This window comes from Carlito syrichta, unplaced genomic scaffold (assembly GCF_000164805.1).
Source record: "Carlito syrichta isolate Samal-C Ts95f unplaced genomic scaffold, Tarsius_syrichta-2.0.1 Scaffold301651, whole genome shotgun sequence".
In the NCBI taxonomy this organism is placed as follows: Eukaryota; Metazoa; Chordata; class Mammalia; order Primates; family Tarsiidae; genus Carlito; species Carlito syrichta.
The window spans coordinates 32,271-54,559 of record NW_007245747.1 but is presented as its reverse complement, the minus strand read 5'-3'; the positions used below and the strand labels follow the sequence as shown (position 1 = coordinate 54,559).

General features: G+C 34.9%; 1 protein-coding gene across 1 annotated transcript in view; it reads right to left on the bottom strand.

Moving 5' to 3' along the window:
• Nucleotides 1-8,400: 8,400 nt before the first annotated feature.
• The window catches only part of LOC103257352 (potassium voltage-gated channel subfamily D member 2-like), a 29,722-nt gene continuing 15,833 nt past the window's right edge, over nt 8,401-22,289 (bottom strand). The window contains exons 4-7 of the mRNA XM_008055076.1: nt 18,060-18,155; nt 17,092-17,184; nt 12,945-13,189; nt 8,401-11,032 (exon numbers count right to left, since the gene is read on the bottom strand). Coding sequence (XP_008053267.1) covers nt 10,855-11,032; nt 12,945-13,189; nt 17,092-17,184; nt 18,060-18,155 — 612 coding nt within the window. The 3' untranslated portion in view covers nt 8,401-10,854. The remainder of the gene's footprint in view (nt 11,033-12,944; nt 13,190-17,091; nt 17,185-18,059; nt 18,156-22,289) is intronic.

Here is a 22,289-nt window from a genome sequence, read left to right as displayed (position 1 = left end):
TTAATAAAATAAAATATCATGTTAGACAAGGAAGTACATGAACCTTGCAGTCAGACCTGGGTTTGAAACCTATCTTAATCATTTACCATTGGTGTGGCCTTGGACATGTTGTTTACCTTCACTGAGCTTCTGTCCCTAACTTGAAAATGGTTATCCTAGTATTAGCTTGTGTGGTTGTTGCAGAGGATTGAAATAAAGTGAATGACTCTTGTTGGTTGCTTAATGAATAAATGTTAGCTATCATTTTCACTGAAAAACCTTTCTTTTAGACAACTATGAAAAAGAAAGAACTAGAAACAAGGAATAACAAACTTTTAATGTATTTAATATATTCCAAAATTTGGGAGGCTCCTAAATCATAGGCCTACAATAATAGGCAATAGCAATAAAAAATTAAAATCCACACATTTTACTGAAATCAAATAGAATGATGTTTATATTTTCAGGGCAACTGTATATGTGCTTCCCAGTTCTAAAATGCTGTTTGTTTGGTTGGCTTTCTTCTTTTCATTTCCAACATGTCTTTACTTAGAGGTCTTTCCTTCAAAACTGTACTAAGCATCCCCCCAACCACCATTTTATTGCTCATCTGAGCACTCTATATGTTTTTTTGTTCATTCTTAGAATGCATTTTGCTCTGAACTTAGGTTGGTTAATTACATTTCTGCCTGTTTTGGGTCCAGGTCAACAAATGGGACTACAATTAACACCAAGGTCTGGATCTTGTTAGCCTTCCATTTTTAACACTGAGCAGGTCCTGGGATATACAATGTGCTGACAAAGAACATGAATGAATAGAATGGCTACATAGCCTGAGTTTCACGATAACTTTTTAGTATACTGTTTTAGCCATTGCTGAAGTGTAATGCAAGAGTTATTTCTTTAAAAAAAAAATCTCATTTTTAGAAAATTCCTTGAAATTCATGTAATTTTAAGCTATAGGCATCCTACTGGCCATTAAGAGAATTTAGAACAACTCTTTTGAGTTGCATCTTATACTGCTTAATATGTAAGATACACTTTGCAGTCCCATGATGTGAAGGGATTTTGCCTCCTTCTTCTTGGTGTGTCCCCAGTTCTCAACCCCAGTTCATATACAACAATTACCCTGGATCAGAGGATGTGAGCTTGTATATATAGCTAAGAACCTTATAAATTGCAAAGCTCAAAGAAAACGGCTTAACTAATTGAAAAGGAGGGAGGAAAACAGAATAGAAGCTCATCAATAACATTTTGTAAACAAGAATTTGAAATTTTTGGTGTACTCTTTAATTTCATGATGACAAAACAGAAGAACACTTGATTTTCACAATGCCACTATCAGAAAGTTTAAAACAAATTTGCCTAAGAAATTAATTATATTTTAAGACACTATATCAGTTGCTTTACTTAAAAAGCAACCTAAAAAAACACAGATTCTTAATACTTTCTAAGTTAATAACAATGAGTTTCTTTTTCATGTATGCCCTCAAAATCTTTGCTATTCTATTTCTTTCATGTACTAGATAATGCAAGTTCAGAGATTCTAAAGCATTTAAGCTTTAGAAAAAAGATAATGCCATTTAGTAATCTTAAGAATATTACTTTTGAAAGTTTTAAGAAGATTCATTTAAAAGCTTAGACTTCGCTACATTATAATTTTGTACAATTGACAAAGAAGAAAACAAAAGGAATAATGATTATGGCAAGAAAAAATTTTCCATTAGATTTTATTAAAATTCTGTTTTTGTCAGGTGGACAAATAAATGGAAATTCACATTCTTCCTGTCTCAATTTGTGTGTGGGGGTGTGAGTATGGAGCTGTGTGTATGTACTCATGTGCTCACACTTTCCTCCAATGGTTTTTTTCCTGAGTTTTATATGAAACATGAAATAGACTTCACAATAAAACATCTTCATAAGTTACATAGTAATCTATGATTAAAAATAGAAATGTGTGAGAAATTTCCTAAGAACTTATGTTTTTATTATATTACTTTATATATTAGCTTATTTGTTTGGCATTCTCCTATATTGTAAAAAAAAATTGTTGAGACTGTGCTTGTATGATACATTTTGGGTAATGAATTTCTTTTTCTCTTAGTTGTAAGAAATGAAACTAATTAGAAATAAATGATAGCCATCCTAAAGTTCATTTGTATTTAAATCTTGACTACAGTCAGGAATAATTACAGAAACATTTAATCAGAATCAGAGCTACTCAGACACAGAAACCGAGACATTTATACACCTCACTCTGACTTATAGCCTTAAACTTAGTCTCCTAAAGTGAACTTACTATAATTATTTTTTAGCATTCAGTCTAAATTTGAGTTGAGATGCTTATTATATTTTGAGGATATAGGTAATGGGCAAAATGTCCCGAGCAAATTTTAGATAATCCTACACAATTCATAAGTCTGTGTCCACTAATAACTTTATATATACTATGGAAGAAAAATATAACTAAATTCTCAGACTCTTTCCCAATGAACTGAATTCTAGGTTCAATAGCCAAAGAAACTGACATGATGTTGAATTTTTCAGGTCTTCCAACTTCCGTGTCTTCCTAAGAATATATGGTTTCAGGTCCTACCAGTCACTCATGGCTCCATTTCTCTCATTAGTGGGCTTCTATACATTTGGATGGATAAACACATTTCATTCTAAACATCAACAGAGCTGTCATCTGATATACACACAGACAAACACAGAAAGTCATGTGTCACTTGACAACAGGGATGCATTCTGAGAAATGTGTAATTAATTTCATCCTTGTGCAAACATCATGGAGTGTAATTACACAAACCTAAATGATAAGGTCTGCCACACACCTAGGATATATAGTATAGCCTATTGCTTACAAGCTACAAACTTGTATAGCATGTTGCTGTACTGAATACTTTAGGCAATTGTAATACAATATAAGTACTTGTATATCTAAACACAGAAAAGGTACAGTAAAAACATTATATTATAATATATGGGACCACCCACATATTTGCAGTTCCTCTCTGCCCAAAATGTCTTTATGTGACCTGTGATTTTGAGTGTGTGTGTGTGTGTGTGTCTATATACACATATGTCTTCTTTGATAGTGTAGTGTGATTTTGTATTAGACGTTACCTGTTGTAAATTCCTAGTGTGAAAAAAAAATCAGAAATTAGACTTTTTAAAATCCTTCTCTATGACAACTTGGGAAAGTTTAATTATTTTGTAATACAATTTTCAAAATTTTAAAAAATTATAATTTATCATATCAAATTCATCATTCCATATTTTTATAATTTGTCATCAGGATTTGACAATAATTAGTCACATATAATACTAATTTTCTCATACATGTATTTTTAATCATGATCACACCTTAGTTTTTCACATAAAAAAGTTTGGACACAATATTAACACCTATGATGAATAACACATTGAACATTTGAGAAGTAGGAAGGGAAAGATTGAAGTGGAAGGTAAAGAGATATTATTAATAGGCCAGTGTGATTTTGGAACATAAAACAAGCAAACTATGAAGCCCAAAGAAGAAGTTTTATGGCAAGTAGTTACATCCCAAGTACCATTTTAAAAGGTACATTAAATTTTCTACAGTTCTGAATAAATCAAATGTCTGTGTTTACACCTTTATTGAAGTTTTTTATTTTATTAGGAACAAATAAAAAATATCAATGACCTACAGAAAAATTTTGGAATTTCTCATGAGGATGGAAAAATCCAAGAACATTTAAAATTATATTATATTAATTTGTAACATTGAAGCATGCAGTTATTTTGCCTTTGAGCCTCCTTTTGCATGTGGCATTAAATGTCAATACGCATTTTGCTGTCACCTTCTGAAATTTTTGCCTGCAAGAATTTAGGGAGATAAACAAGACAATGAAAGGTGAGAATTGTCAGGCTCGGTGGCTCAGCCTGTAATCCCGCGCCTTTGGGAGGCTGAGGTGAGTGGATTGCCTGAGCTCGCGGGTTCGAGACCTGCCTGGGCAACTTGGCGAGACCTCATCTCTACAATAAATAAAAAATCAGCCGGTGTGGTAGCGCGCGCCTATAATTCCGGCTACTCGCAAGGCTGAGGCGGAAGGATCGCCGGAGCCCAGTGGGTCGAGGCTATGGTGGCCGGGAGCGGAAACTGCTCTCCAGTCTGGGCGACGGAGTGAAACTCCAACTCAAAAAAAAAAAAAAAATTAAAAAAAAAGGTGAGAATTGTGATTATTGATATTAATTTAAAAATATTTCTGTTTCATTCTCATCAGCCTCCGAGACTTGGAACACATTCAACATATTAACTGTTGAACCCTGTAATTACGTTTCTGATAAACAACCTTGACATTTTTGGCAGAACTTGTTCAAAAAAGGGGAACAAGTGAAGAACTAGTAGATTCTTGAACACAGACTACTGGAAAATTAACTATATGTGTATGCTGTCTTGGTACAAAGTTGTTGGAAAAATGTTGGTTAATTAAAACAGTGATATATTTTCCTGGTTAGGTTCAGTTTTGTTTTATTTTGCCAAGTGTTAATTGGTTTGCAGTTATTACCGGCACACCTTCCAAGATAAGAAAAAATGTTGGAATAAAGAAAATGGGAACCAGCACATTTTACAAGATAAGAACAAGTTTTAAACCAAAGAAAGTGGGGAAAAAAATGGATTCTCTTTGATAGTGACACTGCAATCATACAGTATGGGTATAATCAGGCTTCCTCCTGTGCTCTCACCCCCACTTCCTTTACCTATTAGTCAAAAAGAAGAAAGAGTATATGTATATATATACATGTATGCTTGTATTTTTGAAAGTATATATATACATATATACATGTATGTATATATTTTTGAAAGCAGTATTTATTGAGAGGACAGAAAAACTCCCAGAGTGAGAAGGGACCTGAGGGGGTTGCTCAGCATCAATATTTCTGTGCAATAGAATTCTATCACAGAAATACATGATTTAATTAAAAATTTCTATTATCTAAATTATGAAAATCTAGACTAATAGTTTTTCAGTGTTAAAGTTTTCTTAACAGAAAATATGGTTAATACAATTACCTAATGGATTGATGATGCACATAAAGTCATTAGTGTTGTGCCTGGCATATATTTAAGAGCCAATACGCTTAGCAGCCATTATTATTATCTTTTCATGATTGTTATAATCATTATTTAGCACTCACTGTGAATCTATTGAAGAAAGAAGCTGCATTATGGAAAAGTGCATTAACCACTGCTGTGGTTTTATTATTTTTTTTTAACCGGGTTGACTGAGAGTAAAAATTAATGCATGTCTAGAATTATTTCTATGTAGAATTGTGATGCACTTTGAAATGTTTACTTTCAAAATGGTTACATTCTGATATAAAATCTCTGCCCCTCCAATAAAGTGTCTCTGGAAAATTTAGCAAATCTATCTACCCAACTACCCAAGGAACATTTAATCTTGACTTTTTCAGCTCCCTTCCACATTTCTCAGCACCGGTTTCTTATTCTGCTGTTTAGGGTTCTGTTCTCTGCTCTGCAGGATGCCTAGAGAAATCTGAACAATCTATCAGTGCATAACTATTAACAACTGGTAATAGGTTAAGATAAATATTTTTTGGTGTTGCAATTTGCAGCTCTAATCAAGGAATGAAGTTGTATAAGTCAAACTTAATGCTAGATTGTCCTTTGGATCAAAGCCCAAGACTGTCTCTACCATCTTGCAGCCCTTCCAACTCCCTACTCTAGTCTTCCAGGGTTCCTCCAAATCTCTCTTCAAATCTTTGTTACCCATTTAATATCCTTGTTCCGGCATCCTCGTATTTTGGAATTGACATGAACCAACTAGGCCCAGCTTATTGGTGAGATTCCCTGAGTAGAAACTTACCTTTCTTTTTTGATTTACTGCCCTATTGTCCAATTTTTTCAGATAGTTCAATAGGATTAATCAGATGAGCTAATTTGAGGTGGGATGTTAAGAATCACAGCAACATTATGTATTATTCCTCCTGCAAAACAATTTTAATAGCTTTCTTCACATTCTCTGAAAGTATAGTAGAAAAGATAGAGTGGATATTTGAGGACTTGAAGGAAGGTCGATTTTTTTTGGAACCCTAATCATACCATAAATATGAAACACTGCCTCTTTTTTTGGTTCTGTTTTAACTTGATTTGCTTTCTACTCTTTTTGCAAGCAGGTAGGATTCATGTGTCCTTCCCTCCATCGCCCATAGGAAGTGAACTATTGCCTACAAAAAGAAAATTTTAATGATGTAATGAGAGATTTTTGAAAGCAACTTGAAGAGCAATGTCTTTATGCAACCTCTGTTAAAGAAATGTCTTCAGGAGATTGAAGTACAAAGTGACTGTCAGCATAGTGGAAAGGAGAAGATTTGAGTGTAAGATTTATGAGTAGCAGTGCAAAACAGAGAGTATTTTGAGTTGTTTTTCATTACATAATGCCTTGAGGATTTGATCTGATTTCTTAATCTTGATTTCTCCACCCATCTATCACCATGTCTGACCTATCATATGCATTCAAAAAATTGAGTTATATGTAGATTGAACAGTAATTACCTAATGAATTTCCATAGAAAAATCAAAGAAAAAAAAACTCAGGAAAGAAGGAGAATAATCTTCTAAAATAATAATTAGTGCTTGCAGAGAAAGGAGGGAAAAGGCAAGGTGGTGACAAAAAAGATTAGAAGATATACAGATCTAATATTATTTTCAACTAAAAACCTTTTGTACCAATATATTGTATAATTGTCTTAAACACACTTGCTATTCAAAGTAATAATTTCTTAGAGGGTAAAAATCAAACTTTTTAAAGAGTATTTTATGGCCGGGTTCGGTGGCTCAGCCTGTAATCCCGCATTTTAGGAGACCGAAGTGAGTGAATTGCCTGAGCCCGCGGGTTCGAGACCCGCCTAGGCAACTTGGCGAGACCTCATCTCTACAATAAATCAAAAAATTAGCCGGGCGTGGTAGCGCATGCCTGTAGTTCCAGCTACTTGGAAGGCTGAGACGGAAGGATCACCTGAGCCCAGCGGGTTGAAGCTGCGGTGGCCGGGAGCGGCCACTGCACTCCAGTCTAGGTGACAGAGTGAGACTCCAACTCAAAAAATAAATAAAATAATTAAAAAAGAATATTTAACTGTCCTAATACAACCACCTGGAGTAGATACAATTTAAACATTTAAAAAATAAATACTGTGTGCCTATGCAATTGTGTTGAAAATTCTGATGAAGTTTACACAGTGCTGAGCAAAAACTATTCTTGTACCTGTGTGCTAATAAAACAAACACCTTAATAACACTGTAGGGAAGAGAAGTGCCTTTCTTATGAAACTCTGAGGAGTCATCAATTTGAAATCAAGAATCCATTTTGATTCTTTTGAGCAATGTTATAGCAGACTTTATTATAACTCCCCTGAGGCTATTTCCAAGTCAACATTGTGACTAAGTTAAAGGAATTGGGGGAGGCGTGCTGAATTTTTTAATACAGAATTGATACCTCAATAAATCAAGAGATATAAATGAAAAAAATTAACAAGAAAACATACAGCTTATCCACCAAGAGGATTAGATATATCACTAGTTAAAATCAGTCTTTGTACTAATTTACTTTGTATTTTTCCTTCTTCTGATAAAGTCTTAACATTTTCATGCTTTTTGTTTTCGCTAAGATAGTGAATAAAAACAAACAGTATGTGCATATTAAAAAATGGATTAAAGTCTATGCTGAGCATGGTGCTTATGCCTGTAATCCCAGCACTTTAGAAGGCTGAGGTGGAAGGTTCTTTTAAGCCTGAGCAACATAGTGAGACCTTGTTTCTACAAAAAAATAAAAAATTACCTGGGTATGGTAGTAGCTACCTCTAGTCGAAACTATTTAGGAGGCTGAGGCAGGAGAATCACGTGAGCCCATAAATTCGAGGCTGCAGTGAGCTATGATCATGCTATTGCACTCCAGCTTGGAGGGCACAGTGACACCCTATCTCTTAAAAAAAATCTGTGTATATGTATATGAATATACACACACACACACAGAGCTAGACAAATAAATCCCGCTGTTATCTAGATAGAGCGAAGCTTTTGTTTAAGAATTCAATTGAGTTCTGACTAAAGCTATTATTTCATATCTTCCCTGTGCTTAATGCAAGCAATGGTGACTAAGAAGTATATAAGGTTCAGGGATTGGTCTTACTTAAATAATAATTTTTTTGGTGAAATCTTGGCCTAAATTCCCATTGTTGGCAGAAAGCTACTATCTCCATCCATTTAGATGAGATTTAAGTGATACTTCCAGTTGTTGAGTTCTTTGAGTTGTATGTGCTACAAGGTTCTCCCACATGTGTATTATGAGTGTATCACATCATCCTAGATTTTGGAGAGAAAAGAAGTCTAATGAAAATAGACAATAGCCAACCATGTTGTCCTGTTCAAGCATGCACATGTTTTATTTAAGTATTCTCCAAAGGTCTATTTTTTTCCAGCATAATGCAGATATTATGCTATCCTTTGAAATAAGATATATAAATTTCAAACAAAATTGTCAAAAAACGATGACCTTAGTTACTCCATATGGTACACAGAAATAATTACATTTCACTTACAATACAGATGCACTTAACACAGTCATCAATAGTCATTCACCACCAACACAGTATATTTTAAAATTACCTAAAACATCAAAAAGTTTTTTTCTTTTCCCAAAATCTAAGGAAATTAATAGTCTTGGTTAAGTGGTAAATCAAAAGAGGAGGCAGAATTTTCAATTGCAATAACCTAACTGCGTTTTCTTTTGTATAATATTAAGAACATGAAAATAGAACTTCTCATTGGGAATCAAAAGATGTAAGTATTCCTGATTGTGGTTTCTTTAGTCTACTTTTTAAAAAGTTTTCAATAAATGCCATCAAAGAAGTTTCACTAGACATTTGCTCTAGAAGCATAAAGTGACATAAGGCAGGTGTTATAATTGTTAATATTTGCACTGCTGGAAGATTAGTAAGATTAGACACACTAGGAATAAAGTCAGTTCTTCCCAAGAGATAGTTGAGTTTATCTTACTTTCACTCAGCAAATGTTTATTAAGATCTACTGTGTGCACAGCACTGCTCTAGAAGCTATTCTAGAAACGGGAAGCAAGAATTTCTGACTTTATTTGACAATGATTGGATTAATCCCTTTTATTATAAATTATGATAAGCACTTAAAATTATCTATAATAGAGGGCTAATTATTAACTCTTTCCATGTATAGAAGCTAAGCTTTATTCCTTACAGTGGTGGCTTGGAATGAATACAAACTTTGCATTTGACATTAAACTTTTTTTACACTGTCACGTGCAGACATGTCTGCTGATATATTTTAAGGGTGAAAAGACATAAAGACTTTTCACTTAAATGTACATAGAGATCAACTTCGCATTATCAAGCTCCTGTCCTCCTAAATCAGTGGAGAAAATTGCACCTTGCAATATACAGGAAACTTTCGGAGATCAATTTCTGCTGCCTTCCTGAATGGTGTGGAAAGCATGCTTTCACCAAATATTGCTACATAAAGTACTCCAGTTTATTTCTACATTTCAATTCACATTAGTTATTCTCAAAATGTATTCAAGATCTAAAGCAAAATAAATAACACATCAAGTAAGACTCTGAGATCACTGATCCTGTGTTATTAGTCCCAGTCAACTCTTTTCCTGAAACGCATAGTGATAAATCCACTACCTGGGCTTTTCCATAAACAACAAGGACATCAGAGAGAATTTATAGGTGTCAACTCCTTTTTTTTCCTAGTTTTTGACAAGGGGATTGATGAAAATCTACTTACTAGATAATTTGTTGGGGTGTACAAAAGTAGGAAAGTCATTTGAACTACAGTAAACGCTAGTCCCGTTAATGATGATTAACCCAATAGAAAGGTGCTATAGAAATACAGGAACAGATAACACACTGTGTCACGGGAATACAGTGGACCAAAGAATATTACTGAAAAACATTTATGGTACAATAGTTTTGGATTAAAAAGTTACCTAAAACCTGGCCACACCAGAAGGCTTTTATTTATCTATAAAGATCTCGAAAGTACAACAACAAAAAAATCTTGACTCCTGATACAACAGTTGTACAATGAATTATTGCAGTTGTAACAGTATCTAGGTGCAAGATTAAATGATAATTAATACTGAACTATCCGAACACTTTAGATTTACTATTGAGCATCCCCATGAGAAATACTGAAATTCTAAAAGGAGTTTATTTGCACAGCCCACCATGAAACATGAACAATCAGCTTGTTGTAAGTGCACAGAAATTCCCCCTTTCTACAATTATAGTTTATCATGCCTATTCAGAAGACAACATAGGGAACTGAGATCACTGCTTCAAAGAATTCTAGCATGCATTATGATGGTTTCCTTCAGTCAATACAAATGTGTGAGTTTTTTTTTATATGTAATAATCTTCATCATAGCCAATGTTCATGGTTTTAACAGGAAAAAATTTATCAAAATGTTTTTCTTTTTTTTTTTTTGTTTTGCACTCAACTGGAACGTTATGCTCAAAGATTTATTTTATTTATTTTTATTAAAAAAGAGTTCTGATCATAAGAAGCATCAATAGGTGGCATTTCATTGTGCTCATTCACAAAGTCAAAGGGTCACAGAATATCCCTCTGTATAACAGGTCAAACTGTCTAGAAATGCCATTTGGTGGTTTTATTCACATCCTCAAGTTTGGAAGCTTTTTGTTTGTTTGTTTCACTACCAACGTTCTTGCCTTGCTGCCTTAGCCTACACAAGGTTTCTTGTTTCTTCTTTCTTCTACATTGAAATTCGTTTCACAGCCAGGGCTCAAATTCTCTAAGACCTTCTTCCAATTGTTTTACAAAGCAGACACTCTGACAATATTTCCTCCTGAATACTCAGGAGATTCTGGCCTGTCGTCTCCTTCTGGTGTGGTTACTGGAGGAGTTGGGATGCTTATTATTGCTGTAGTCACATAAGGTTGTTCACAGTTTAGTTTAACACACTCTTCCATTTTGGCATTTAAACTGGATCGGCTGATGAGAAAAAATAGATTTAAGAAAGTAAGTTGTTTATTTAATTTTTTTTCATGCAACTGAGGAATGCAAGTCCTAATGTTTATAAACAACATTTTAAATATTTAAGAAAAGTTACTGTAATTAAAAAATTAAACGTGAAAACTTAATGTACAGTAAGGTGAGCATTAGTCAGTTCATTAACATTAAATATATTTCTAAAAGCCAGCTCACATGGGTTCAATCCAGGGTCTCTCAAACAAAGTGTATCCTACAAAAATTCAAGAAAGAAAGGGGATCAGGTAAGACTTCGACAGCTTGAGCTGAGCAAAGTAAAATAGTGTTATTTCAGTCAAGACGTCTGAGAGATTGGAGAAACCATTATGATAAGGTCATATCATATGGATTTCTAAATTCCTTTGACCACAGAATCTTTTTATTTTCATCTCTTTTTGGAATATTTAATGTCCTTAAAGCTCTCAACTTGAGAACATATTAGGAAGCCAAAAAAGTTAGCTAATTATGATCTAATATTTCATGATTTTCTCAAGAGGTATTCTTGCATGGATTTTATTTCTATGTGGAGAAGGAGATAAGGGGAAAAGGAACAAGAAGGGTATAAACAAATGCTTAAAACTATTTTATTTTCATGGAAAACTTAATTAAAATGTTTATGCCTTAAGATTTTCTTCTGAAATACTTCATTTTCTACTTTTTCAACAATAGATATAAAACAATGCAGAGGTAAAATATCTTTTTTTTTGAGTTGGAGTCTCACTCTGTCACCCAGGCTGGAGTGCAGTGGTATGCTCACAGCTCTATCTGCTGGGCTCAAACTATTCTGCTTCAGTCTTCCAAGTAGCTGGAACTACGCGTGAGCCACCATGCCCAGCAAATTTTTAATTTATTGTAGAGGTGAGGGCTTGCCAAGTTGCGCAGGCTGGTGACAAACCTGTGGGCTCAGGCAACCCTCTCGCCTCTGCCTCCTAAAGTGCTGGCATGAGCCACCGTGCCTGGCAAGGTAACATATCTTAAAGACAGAAATCTTTTCCTCCAAATTTTAATATTCTGGTCCCAGAGACATCCAATTTATCTAAATCAATATAGCCTGAATTCAGAATCTCATCCAGGTTTTCAACAAAGATTGTTGAATACCAACAAATAAGTGGAACTGAATTTACATACTGTCACTCTAAAAATACATGCTCTTCAATTTGAAGAGCAAAGTACAATTATTTTGGCAAAAACTGATTTTTAAAAATGTACTCCTTTTTATTACACGTTTCTGGTAAAACCAAACAGTAAGTAAAGAAAAGCAAAAAATCAATATGAAAGTTTCACTAACTTTGTCCATACACTAACCAGAGGTAAACAATTTTAGTATTTCACTTATCTCTTCTGTATTGGATTGATTTTGTGTTTGATATGGTCTAAAAATACCTTTAGGATCAAAACTGTACATTGATAGAAAATGTTTGCATAGGCAGAGTTTTAATTTTTACTGTTACATTGAATGTGTTGATTTATTTTTAGGTGGTGTCGAATAATTTCCCACAATATTGATCTCAGTCTCATTTGTCTCTTTTAGTCACGTCATTCATTCCTTCATGCTATTTGAATACATAAGGAGCTTTTGAGTGTAGACTTCCTTCTTTCTCAAATAAGAACAAGTTGTGAAGTTAAGAGATAAAAATACACTTCTGTGTGCCTGACCATCTTTTCCTCTTTCTACTCTTTAAAAACTGGTATAACTGCCGCTGTTGATCTCTAATGGACATGCCAGTGGGTCCCCTTTTCTACTTGTAACAATATTAGTTTTGTCCTTTCCTGAACCCTGGGAGCTAGGATTTAGATGCAATAGAGGTAGCAACAGGAGACCTGCCCTAGAAACCAGCACAGGTGTGTGTACATGACACGGATGAATCTTGGGTACCTGTTAGAGAGAGGTGTTCTCTCCACACATCTGATCTGAATCGTGCTGAGTTCTTGCACACTCCCTCGATGGCTTCCTGATACGTTGGTATTTGGGATGCGGAAAGTTTTTTTGTGTCGTCGTGAACAGCAAGTGCTGGTGACTCCTTGTGAAGAGAGAGAGGGACTGTGACTTGAAGGACGATTAACGGTGGCAACTTCCATGCAGCTTTCTTCAAAGACTTGTTCATCCACAAACTCGTGGTTCTGTTCCATGGTAGTAAGAAAATGTGAAGAAAGAAGAGAAACACAGTTTTTTAATTGTAAAAAAGAAAATAGTTGTTATGTTGAAAGCTCAGATATGCCCAAGTACAGTGAGACTCGATTTAATCGTTAACTAAAACCACTTTCATAAAGGTTAGAATATCAAAACCACTTATTTTTGGCATTTGTTTGGAAATGAAATTTCTTTAGTTAGACCTAGAGATGAACAGCTGCAAGTTGATTTAGTGTCTATTCATAGACTAACTTTATCCTGAAATATCATTTATTTTATTTTATTTTTGAATTGGAGTCTCACTCTGTCACCCAGACTGGAGTGCAGTGGCCGCTCCCGGCCACCACAGCCTCGACCCGCTGCTGGGCTCTGGCGATCCTTCCGCCTCAGCCTTCGGAGTAGCCGGAATTACAGGGACGCACTACCACGCCTGGCTGATTTTTGATTTATTGTAGAGATGAGGTCTCGCCAAGTTGCCCAGGCGGGTCTCGAACCCATGGGCTCAGGCAATCCACTCACCTCAGCCTCCCAAAGGCGTGGGATTACAGGCTGAGCCACTGAGCCCCGCTTGAAATATCATTTATTAATTTAAACATACAATCTGAAAGAAAGTTGTAAGCTAAAGGAAAAAAAAAACAAAAAACCTTAAAAATGGACTTAGATAACACCATCAGAGAATTTGTAAATTTCCATTGATTTTATGTTATAAAACAGAGACTATTTTAATAGAATGTCCCAAGTCAGATGGTCTGTTCTATATTAGCAAATATTTTCACACAGAATTGAAAACACTTGTAAATTAGAAAATAAGATATACCTAAAACATTATCCATTTCTTTAGATGCTTCTTTAAAATCTTCAGTACATAGAAAAATATGACTTTTTGTTAAATAAGTAAAATATAATGCTCTGCAAAATGTGTCACTTTATGTTGGTTACAGAAGGCGTTAGCACTGAACTTTTAGGCCTTTTTCTTATCTCTGTGATATATCACTGAGATATTCAGGATCTCTGTCTGTATTCAGGATTCTTCCATACCTATTCCCTCACTTCGAGCCAAGTAGCAAACAGTAATAGGCATCATTTCAAATTCCATATTTGACAGAAGCGTAGTAGAAATTTTGCTTTAAAATATTTTTAAAAAGAATTACTTCCTAAAATGCCTATGCAAGAATTTTACCTCAGAAATACAAAGGAAAACACTTTTAGTCTGAACTTCTAGAGAATGACCTCAATTACTATTTTTTTATTTGCGTGGGTGAGAATAATCTTATAAAGGAAGGCTTTGCACATACCAAAATCTACTTAACCATCTCTCATACTAAAATATTAGTAAAACAATGAGAGCAATTCATAGACTAATAAGAAATAGTTTGTTTCAGTTACTCATTTTGTCATTTCTTTGCTGAGACAAACATTTTGAAATAAATGAAATTTAACGTTCTATTGTTTAAGGCCGAGAGAATAATATAATCATATAAGGCAGAATTTTATGTTAAATATTACATTTCAGAGAAAAAATAGTGCACAAAGGGTTCACAATTTGCTTCCTTCTTTTACAACACACATTTCACACACACACATAATGCAAGTTACAAGGAATGAGATTCTAATTTATCTCATCAGTAATTGGATATTCAAAAGTTATTCTGTTATTGGTTACTATATAGTTTTGTAGATAGCACAATTTAAACTATATTTGTTGGCATTAAGTCATTTGTGATTTTTACATAAGTCCTAAGTTGTAAAGCAGTAAAAAAAAAAGTAAAATAAAATTAAAAGATACGGATAAATACACTCTATCATTAACATAGCATTTAATTTTTAAAGAGTTATTGCAATAGATTATAGACTTGTCAGAGTTCTTTATTTAAAAATGCAAATATGATCATGTGATTACCCTGTTTAAAACCTTTATATAATTTCCATGAGCTAAAGATCAAAAGTGCTCACATGCCGCCAAAGCGGTCATTTCATTATTAACTGGTCATTGCCTTTTTTCCTGCCTCCTCTTGCATTATGCTACCTTCTCTCCTGGCCACTCTCAAATTATTTCATTTCCTTTTACGCAAAGTTCTTGCTTTCTTCTAGTACTTATAATACCTGTCAGCCTCTTCATTTCTTTTTCTTTTCTTTTTTTAAGATTGGAAAATAGAGTTTATTTAGAAATCATATGAGAGAGAGAGAGAGAGAGAGAGAGAGAGAGAGAGAGAGAGAGAGAAACCTCCCTGAGGTAGGAGAACACATGGTGGCCATAGTTTAACGAACACATGGCCTGGGCCGTGCTTAACAAAACAATAGTCAATTTCTTTTCATTTATTTTAGATTCAAGGGGTTACACGTGCATGTTTGTTGCATGTGTATATTGAGCAGTGCTGAGGAATGGGCTTCTAGTAAACCCATCCCCCAAATATTGAACACAGGTAAATTTTCAATTCTCACTCCTATATCCTCCCCACTTTGGAAGTCCCCAGTATCTATTATTTCCATCTCTGTGTCCATGCATATCCACTGTTTAGCTCCCACTTATAAGTGAGATCATTTCTTCTTTACCTATCTGAGTTGCTCTGTGTGTCTCTACTCAAGTTTCTCCAGGAATCCTGGCCTGACCTGTCCCCCTGTGGCTCTGCCCTCCTTGGCCCCTCCTCTGCAGCCCCATTGTTGTTTTGCTGCTCTCTGTCCCTCTCCAGCAACATCCCTGTTTTGTGTGATAAATAAAGGCTTGATGGTGGCAGAGACCACACCAGATTTCATGGTGGATCTTGGATCTGGCTCACTGTTGGACACATAGCAGGCAAGTAATGCATATTTGTTGAATGACTACATTGGTAAATAAATACATGAATGGATGATAGTTTGGAACTTAGAATATAAATAATGTTTCTGGTGAGCGCCTAAGTGAACTGACCTGATTTAAATATGTCGGAGGTTTTGTTCTGTTCTGTGATCATCACAGACAGTAACCCCTGTTGACAAGCTAGCCAAGAAATGGGTGACTTTGCTAACAAGATGGCCCAGTTATGAGTGTGTAAGTGGAGAAATGCAGACTCACCCCTCAGCACCCATGGGCACACCAGTGATTACTTGTGTCATTTTTCTTATGAGAATAGTTTTTGTTATCCACCTCAATTCATTATACCTATGATAGAACGAAATGCTGGTATTCTGTTATTCTTTATTTTTTTGTTATTGCTATTAATATTATCTTTAGCCAGATGTCAGGAATATTTGAGCATCATTTTATTCTTCTTAATCAGCATTTTAAGAATCAGGAAAAGACAGGCACAGGGGCTCACACCTGCAATCATAATACTTTGGGTGGCCACGGTGGGGATATTGCTTGAGTCTAGGAGTTTGAGACCAGCGTGGGCAACATAGTGAGACTTCATCTCTACCAAAGGAATTTAAAAAATAGCCAGATGTGGTGGTACATGCATGCCTATTTGGGAGGCTGAGGTGAGAGGATCACCTGAACCCAGGAGGTTAAGGCTGTGGTGAGCCGTGAGTGTGCCACTGCACTCCAGCCTGTGTGACAGAATGATACCCCTCAAAAAAAGAAAGAAAGAATCATGGAAAAAAATGATGTTTTGCAGGACTTGTGATTTGAAGACAACTTTCCATCCAAATTTCAGAAACATCTTAGACTAGAGTTAAGACAGCCACTGGGGATAAAACATCTTAAGTAAGTCTTTAAACTACTTCCCAAGATGAAATGTCACTAGATAATCTTTCAAAGGAATTTCAAATATTGTGGGTTTTTAGATTGCTTGTTTTCTAGTATATTTTCTTCTAATACAGACAGCAAAATCACACTTGGAAGCATTAGGTATGAACAACAGCAAATGAAATTACTGTCGGAGCGCAGAGGAAAGCAGTCATGTTGTCTCCTTACCGTGGTTTTTTCCAGGCAGTGAAGCAGGTGGTGGTGCTGTGTTTCAAAACTGGAGCCGGATTTGCTAACAAAGGCCGGCTCGTCCTCTGAGGACTGTTAACAAAGAGAAGACAGAAGAGCTTTCTATTTTATTTGCAAACAAGGAGAACCTCAGCCACACGTTTCCACAGACAGAGAGCTGGCCTATTTTCTGAGATTAAATAGCAACATTTTATTTTATAACTAAAAAGGAACAAATGTGCAGTTGCTTTTAAGTTGGATGATCAGCATTTACATTTGCAACAAATAAGCAGTCTGGTCCTTTAGACATGCCTCCTTGAATTGAATATTTAAAATCTCTTTTACTCATTCAACTACAAACTATCTTTGTAAGTCTGGGAGCCATTCTGTTTGGATGATCAAATTTCCATCTAATACTTCGAAAATTCTGAAACCACTATCATGCTCACCTACACAAAAGCTATATTGTAAGGAAATATGATTGGAATCCTAAATATTAAAACATTTTGAGGGAAAAATTAAGCTTATCAAATTGTATTTTATGTCATGTGAGCTTTGTAACACCGAATGGTGTTTCCTCTCCATCAAGAAATAAAACAATATGTCACTTCAGTCACCCACCCCACTCCCTCACCCAAATGAACTTTAAGAAACACAAGTCATTCTGAAATAAAAACGAATCAGTCTTTTGAATTGTTGAGTTTTTTCCTCATGTTAATCTGAGACAGTGCAGAAATAATGCTTGATCATTAACAGGAAATATGATTAACTAGCAATAATTCGTAGCCCAATTTCTAATCTGCAATAGTCAACTGGAATGTATTGGGTGACACAAAAATGACACTTTTGCTATTTCGATAGTCATTGTCATAATTACCCATAATTAAAATTATATAGTTAAGTAAACCTAAATCAATATTATACTGATTAAATTGAATAGTTTTTAAAAAGGAAGTGCTTGGTTGTACCTGCAGCTGATTACTGAGTAAGCCATTCCGTTTGCTCTGCATATAAGCATTTGCACTTCCACTTTTGGCTGCCCGGATCCTGGCCAGTCGAGCTTTCTGTACGAGAAGAAAAACGAATGTTCTGTTAATACTTATGAATTGTTTTCTTAAGCTAGTGAATGCACTCTTGTGTAATCCTTACATCAGCATGCATGTTTTTAAAAGTAAGCTAGCTTTTCACATGTAACTATTGAAAATCACCTCTCTACCCTTTTTAAAGTACTTTATTTTGGTTAACTTTTATCAGTAAAATCAATTAACTACCTTGGAGCTGGGTTATGCTTTTAAAAATTGTAATTAAGTCTTTACAGTAAGATCAAGTCATTTTATTATTGTTTCTCTCAATTGTGTTATGAGAAAAATTGCAATATTATTTTACTCATATTTTTATTTATCGCAATCTGAGTAACTTAATGAAATGGAGACTGGTAGTCCAGCAAACCAACTGCCAACTCGTTTTCATTAAACTAATGTCCTTTCTGAAATAGTAATTAAGTTCAGTAACCAATTTCCTTTCTTTCTTTTCTTTTTTTTCCTTCTGTTTAAAGATCCACTATTTATCTGTATCTGTATACTCCAATATAAAATTTTATTTTTGTAATTATTCTGTTAAATTAACCAACATTGAACCCATGTTAAACAATACAGGTCTCATAAAAAAAAAAAAAATCCCTCAATTTATCTACTTTGTCTCCTGGCAAAGGTATACATGACAGTGCACTCATTTGATTTCTATTTCACTCCTGAATTTGTTGAAATAAAGAACACAGTGAGCCTATCCAGAAAGACTTATAACATTATTTTTAATTTTTAAAGCATTTTTTCATATACAGAATGTTCTTAAAATAGAGGGTTTAGGGTGGTCAGTTCAATTGTTTAGTTACAATGAGCACTGAGCAAGCTGACTGTGTAGCCAGATTTCTGGTGTTCCATGCTTCTTTATAATGACTGTTATGTACCAAGGTGACAAACAAAAAAAACGGTATTTATTTTTAAAAAAATGTGTATTTATTCTTACATGCTTAACCTTCAATTTCCTTCAAAGTATTCTGCGTTTGTTGCAATACACTTATGAGATGCTTTTCCACTGCTAAAAACAGTTTTTGAATTCATTAATTGATGCTTTTTAATGCTTCTACCATTTTTTGTTTCACCTCTTCCACATAAACAAAACGTTTCCCTTTGAGGACTTTTTTCACCCAGGGAACCAATGGGAGTCATGCCGTTTTTGGTGACACAAACTGCTGAACAGCCAGCATGGTGTGGGCTGGTGAGCTCATAAATCATGCATCATGGAATGGGCAAGTGCATTGAAAGAATCTCAAAAAAAAAAAAAAAAAATTCACTGAAGCCTAACACAGGCTCTCACAACAATGCTAGCTGGAAAACTGGAAAACTGATGCTGATGGGTTTGTAGAAAACTTACATAGCCGGGGAAGCCTGTACTACCAGGGGTCTGCTCTCCAAAAAATAATTCCAGTGTTTTTTGGGTCCCCCCTCATATCTGCCTTTAGACCATCCTAGCATGGGTCTGGTTTTACTTCCTGGAGAGTACTATGTTGGTGACCATTCTATTTGTACTACATGTATCTAGTAAATATATGAAAAAAAAGCAACTGGATGGCTTAGATGAGCTTCTTGCACGTTTATCCTACAAAGACTCCTTTTCCCATTCTAAACAACCCAGATAAATACTATCATTAGTCTCAAGTCCTGGAATTATCATTTTAATAAAAATTTTAAAATGATCTAGATTAAAAAAATTAAAAATGAACACAAATGACAAAAATGTTAATACTACAAAAATTCATCCAAACAAATCTCTCTGACCCTGAAGTCATTCCATTCCTATGCTTCAGAGCCAACCACTGGGAATCTTTCTAGGGAATTCTGTCAGAAATTTTCTCAGCATCAAAAGTAAGTATATATTAACATTTTCATGTGTATATGCATATGTATTTTTACTCAGGAGAATATTCCGCATACTCTTCTACATTAGTTGTTTCCATGTACATACAGCTTGTGAGTTCACGTGTGTGTGTGTGTGTGTGTGTGTGTGTATAGAGAGATGATTCATCTAATTTTTTAATGAAGTACAACTGGTATGAATGAAGCATTATTTATTTAGCAGGCCAACTATCATTTAATATTCAAAGCATTTACTTATTTTTGCTACTATAAGCAGTGCTGCCTGCTTTAAAAATCACGGTGAGCTTATCCACAAGACAAATTTCTGGAAGCAGAATTATTTCTGAATCAATTGGTGTGTGTTTTTTCTGGTAGGTTTTGCCAAATTTCACTCCAAAGTTGTTGTACCAAGATGCCCTTTCATCCACTTTGTTTGAGAGTAGCACTGAGATGTCTGAAGCTCTCAAAATAGCATTAAGATATCATCTGGCTTTAACTCCACCCCTTCTCCCTTCCTTCCTAAATTTGTTCTTCCTGTGTGCTGACTCTAGGTTAAAATAATACTTTGTACAAATATCATATTTACAAGTGATGGGAGAAATAGACAAATTTAATTCTTTTTTGGCAGTTTAAATGTTTAGATTGCTCAAAATATTAAGACAATACTGGAGAATGAAAGTAGAAAATTTTTTAACTTAGCTGGGCAACAGATTCAGGATTCCAGGCCAGACTCAATAAAACAATGGCAAGTGGCAAGCACATCTGGAAATGACTTAGAATTGACCTAATAATTCAGAAATAAGCAATTTACATATTGATTTTGAAAGGGGTTATTGTTGAAATTTCAGTCCTAAAATCTCTTTGGTCTCCTGGCACGTTCATTGCCTTCTTGGTTCTCTTCTACTCATTTCATCTTCCTCCTTTCTCTCTCCTTTTTTTGTTCCATCCTCCCTCCCTCCCTCCCTCTCTCCCTCCCTCCCTCCTTCCCTCCCTCCGTCCAAGCCCCTCCTCCATTCATTTTCCAAGCATTGAACAGCTGCATTGGGAAATAATACTTTCTTTCATTAATGAGACATATACGTTGACAAAAAAATACTGTCCAATAAAGTAAAATGACACATATTTCTCCTCATCTGTTGGAAAGCCTGTATATGGTGTTCATACTGTAGAAATAGTTCTAAGCCTGAAGAAAAAGATGAAGTTGTTTTTGAGATGGAATAGTCACTTTTGCTGTCACGTACTGTTAGAGAAAGAACCTCCCATCTCGATTTCAATCATGGCTTTTTTTTTTATTTTGCTACAGTTTTACACAAGTTTATTGGTTTAATTGGTCTTGTGAAGCACCACAGCAAATGCCTGTTGAATGCTAGCCTTTATGATCTGTGATTACATCTTTGGTTACAGCAGGTAATTGAAGGAAATTATTCTACCAAGATATTTTGGAAAATCATTTTATTTCTGGCCCACTTGGCATGATGACAGTCTTGGCAACTCTGACTGTGCAATTATGAGGTTAAAAGAAAGCCACCCCCTTATAAAAGGAAATGTATTCCTTTCAGTCTCTTACCTCCACCCCTGTAAGAAATACAACTTCTTGGCATGGCAAAGTACCAGCATATGGTATGGAAATTAGAAAAAGATTTCAGTAAATTCTTTGCTTTAGCCTGAATAGAAAGTACAAGGCTTCTACAAAATAAGGTTCACCTTGTGAGTGTAAAAAAAAAAAAGATTTTGGAAGATATTTTCAAATTATTTATTTGTCCTAAATACTGATGGTATTTGGGGAAATATTGGTCCTATAAGCACATTTTTCCTATGCAACACCAATTCTTCATAAATGCAGTTTTTGCCTAGTCATCTAATCTCAGCAGGGTTTCTCAAAGTTGGTTCCAAGAAATTCTTAAGTGTAGTGGGTAAAATCTAAGCCAACCAGATGAAGCAAAAAAACCGTTCAGTAGTCAACTAAAGACTGGGAAATGCTGAAATGGTAAACAGGTTACTTTGATGTTGGGTTCCTCACAATATATCATGTTATGAATGCTCATTGTGAGGATAACGGGGATATAGTATGCATCTTTTCTCAAATCTGACATGGAATTCTTTCTACTTTCTCTTTTTTGTGTGTGGAGTATTTAGAAGCTGGTATGCAGTGCAGCATGACAGTGTTTTAGCAAGCAGATTGTTTTATAATTTCCCCCAATGACATAAACTTTACAGTGACATAAAGTTTCTGGAACAGAGTCTGGGAGTCAATCAGTGAAAGATCTATAAGCCAAACACCAT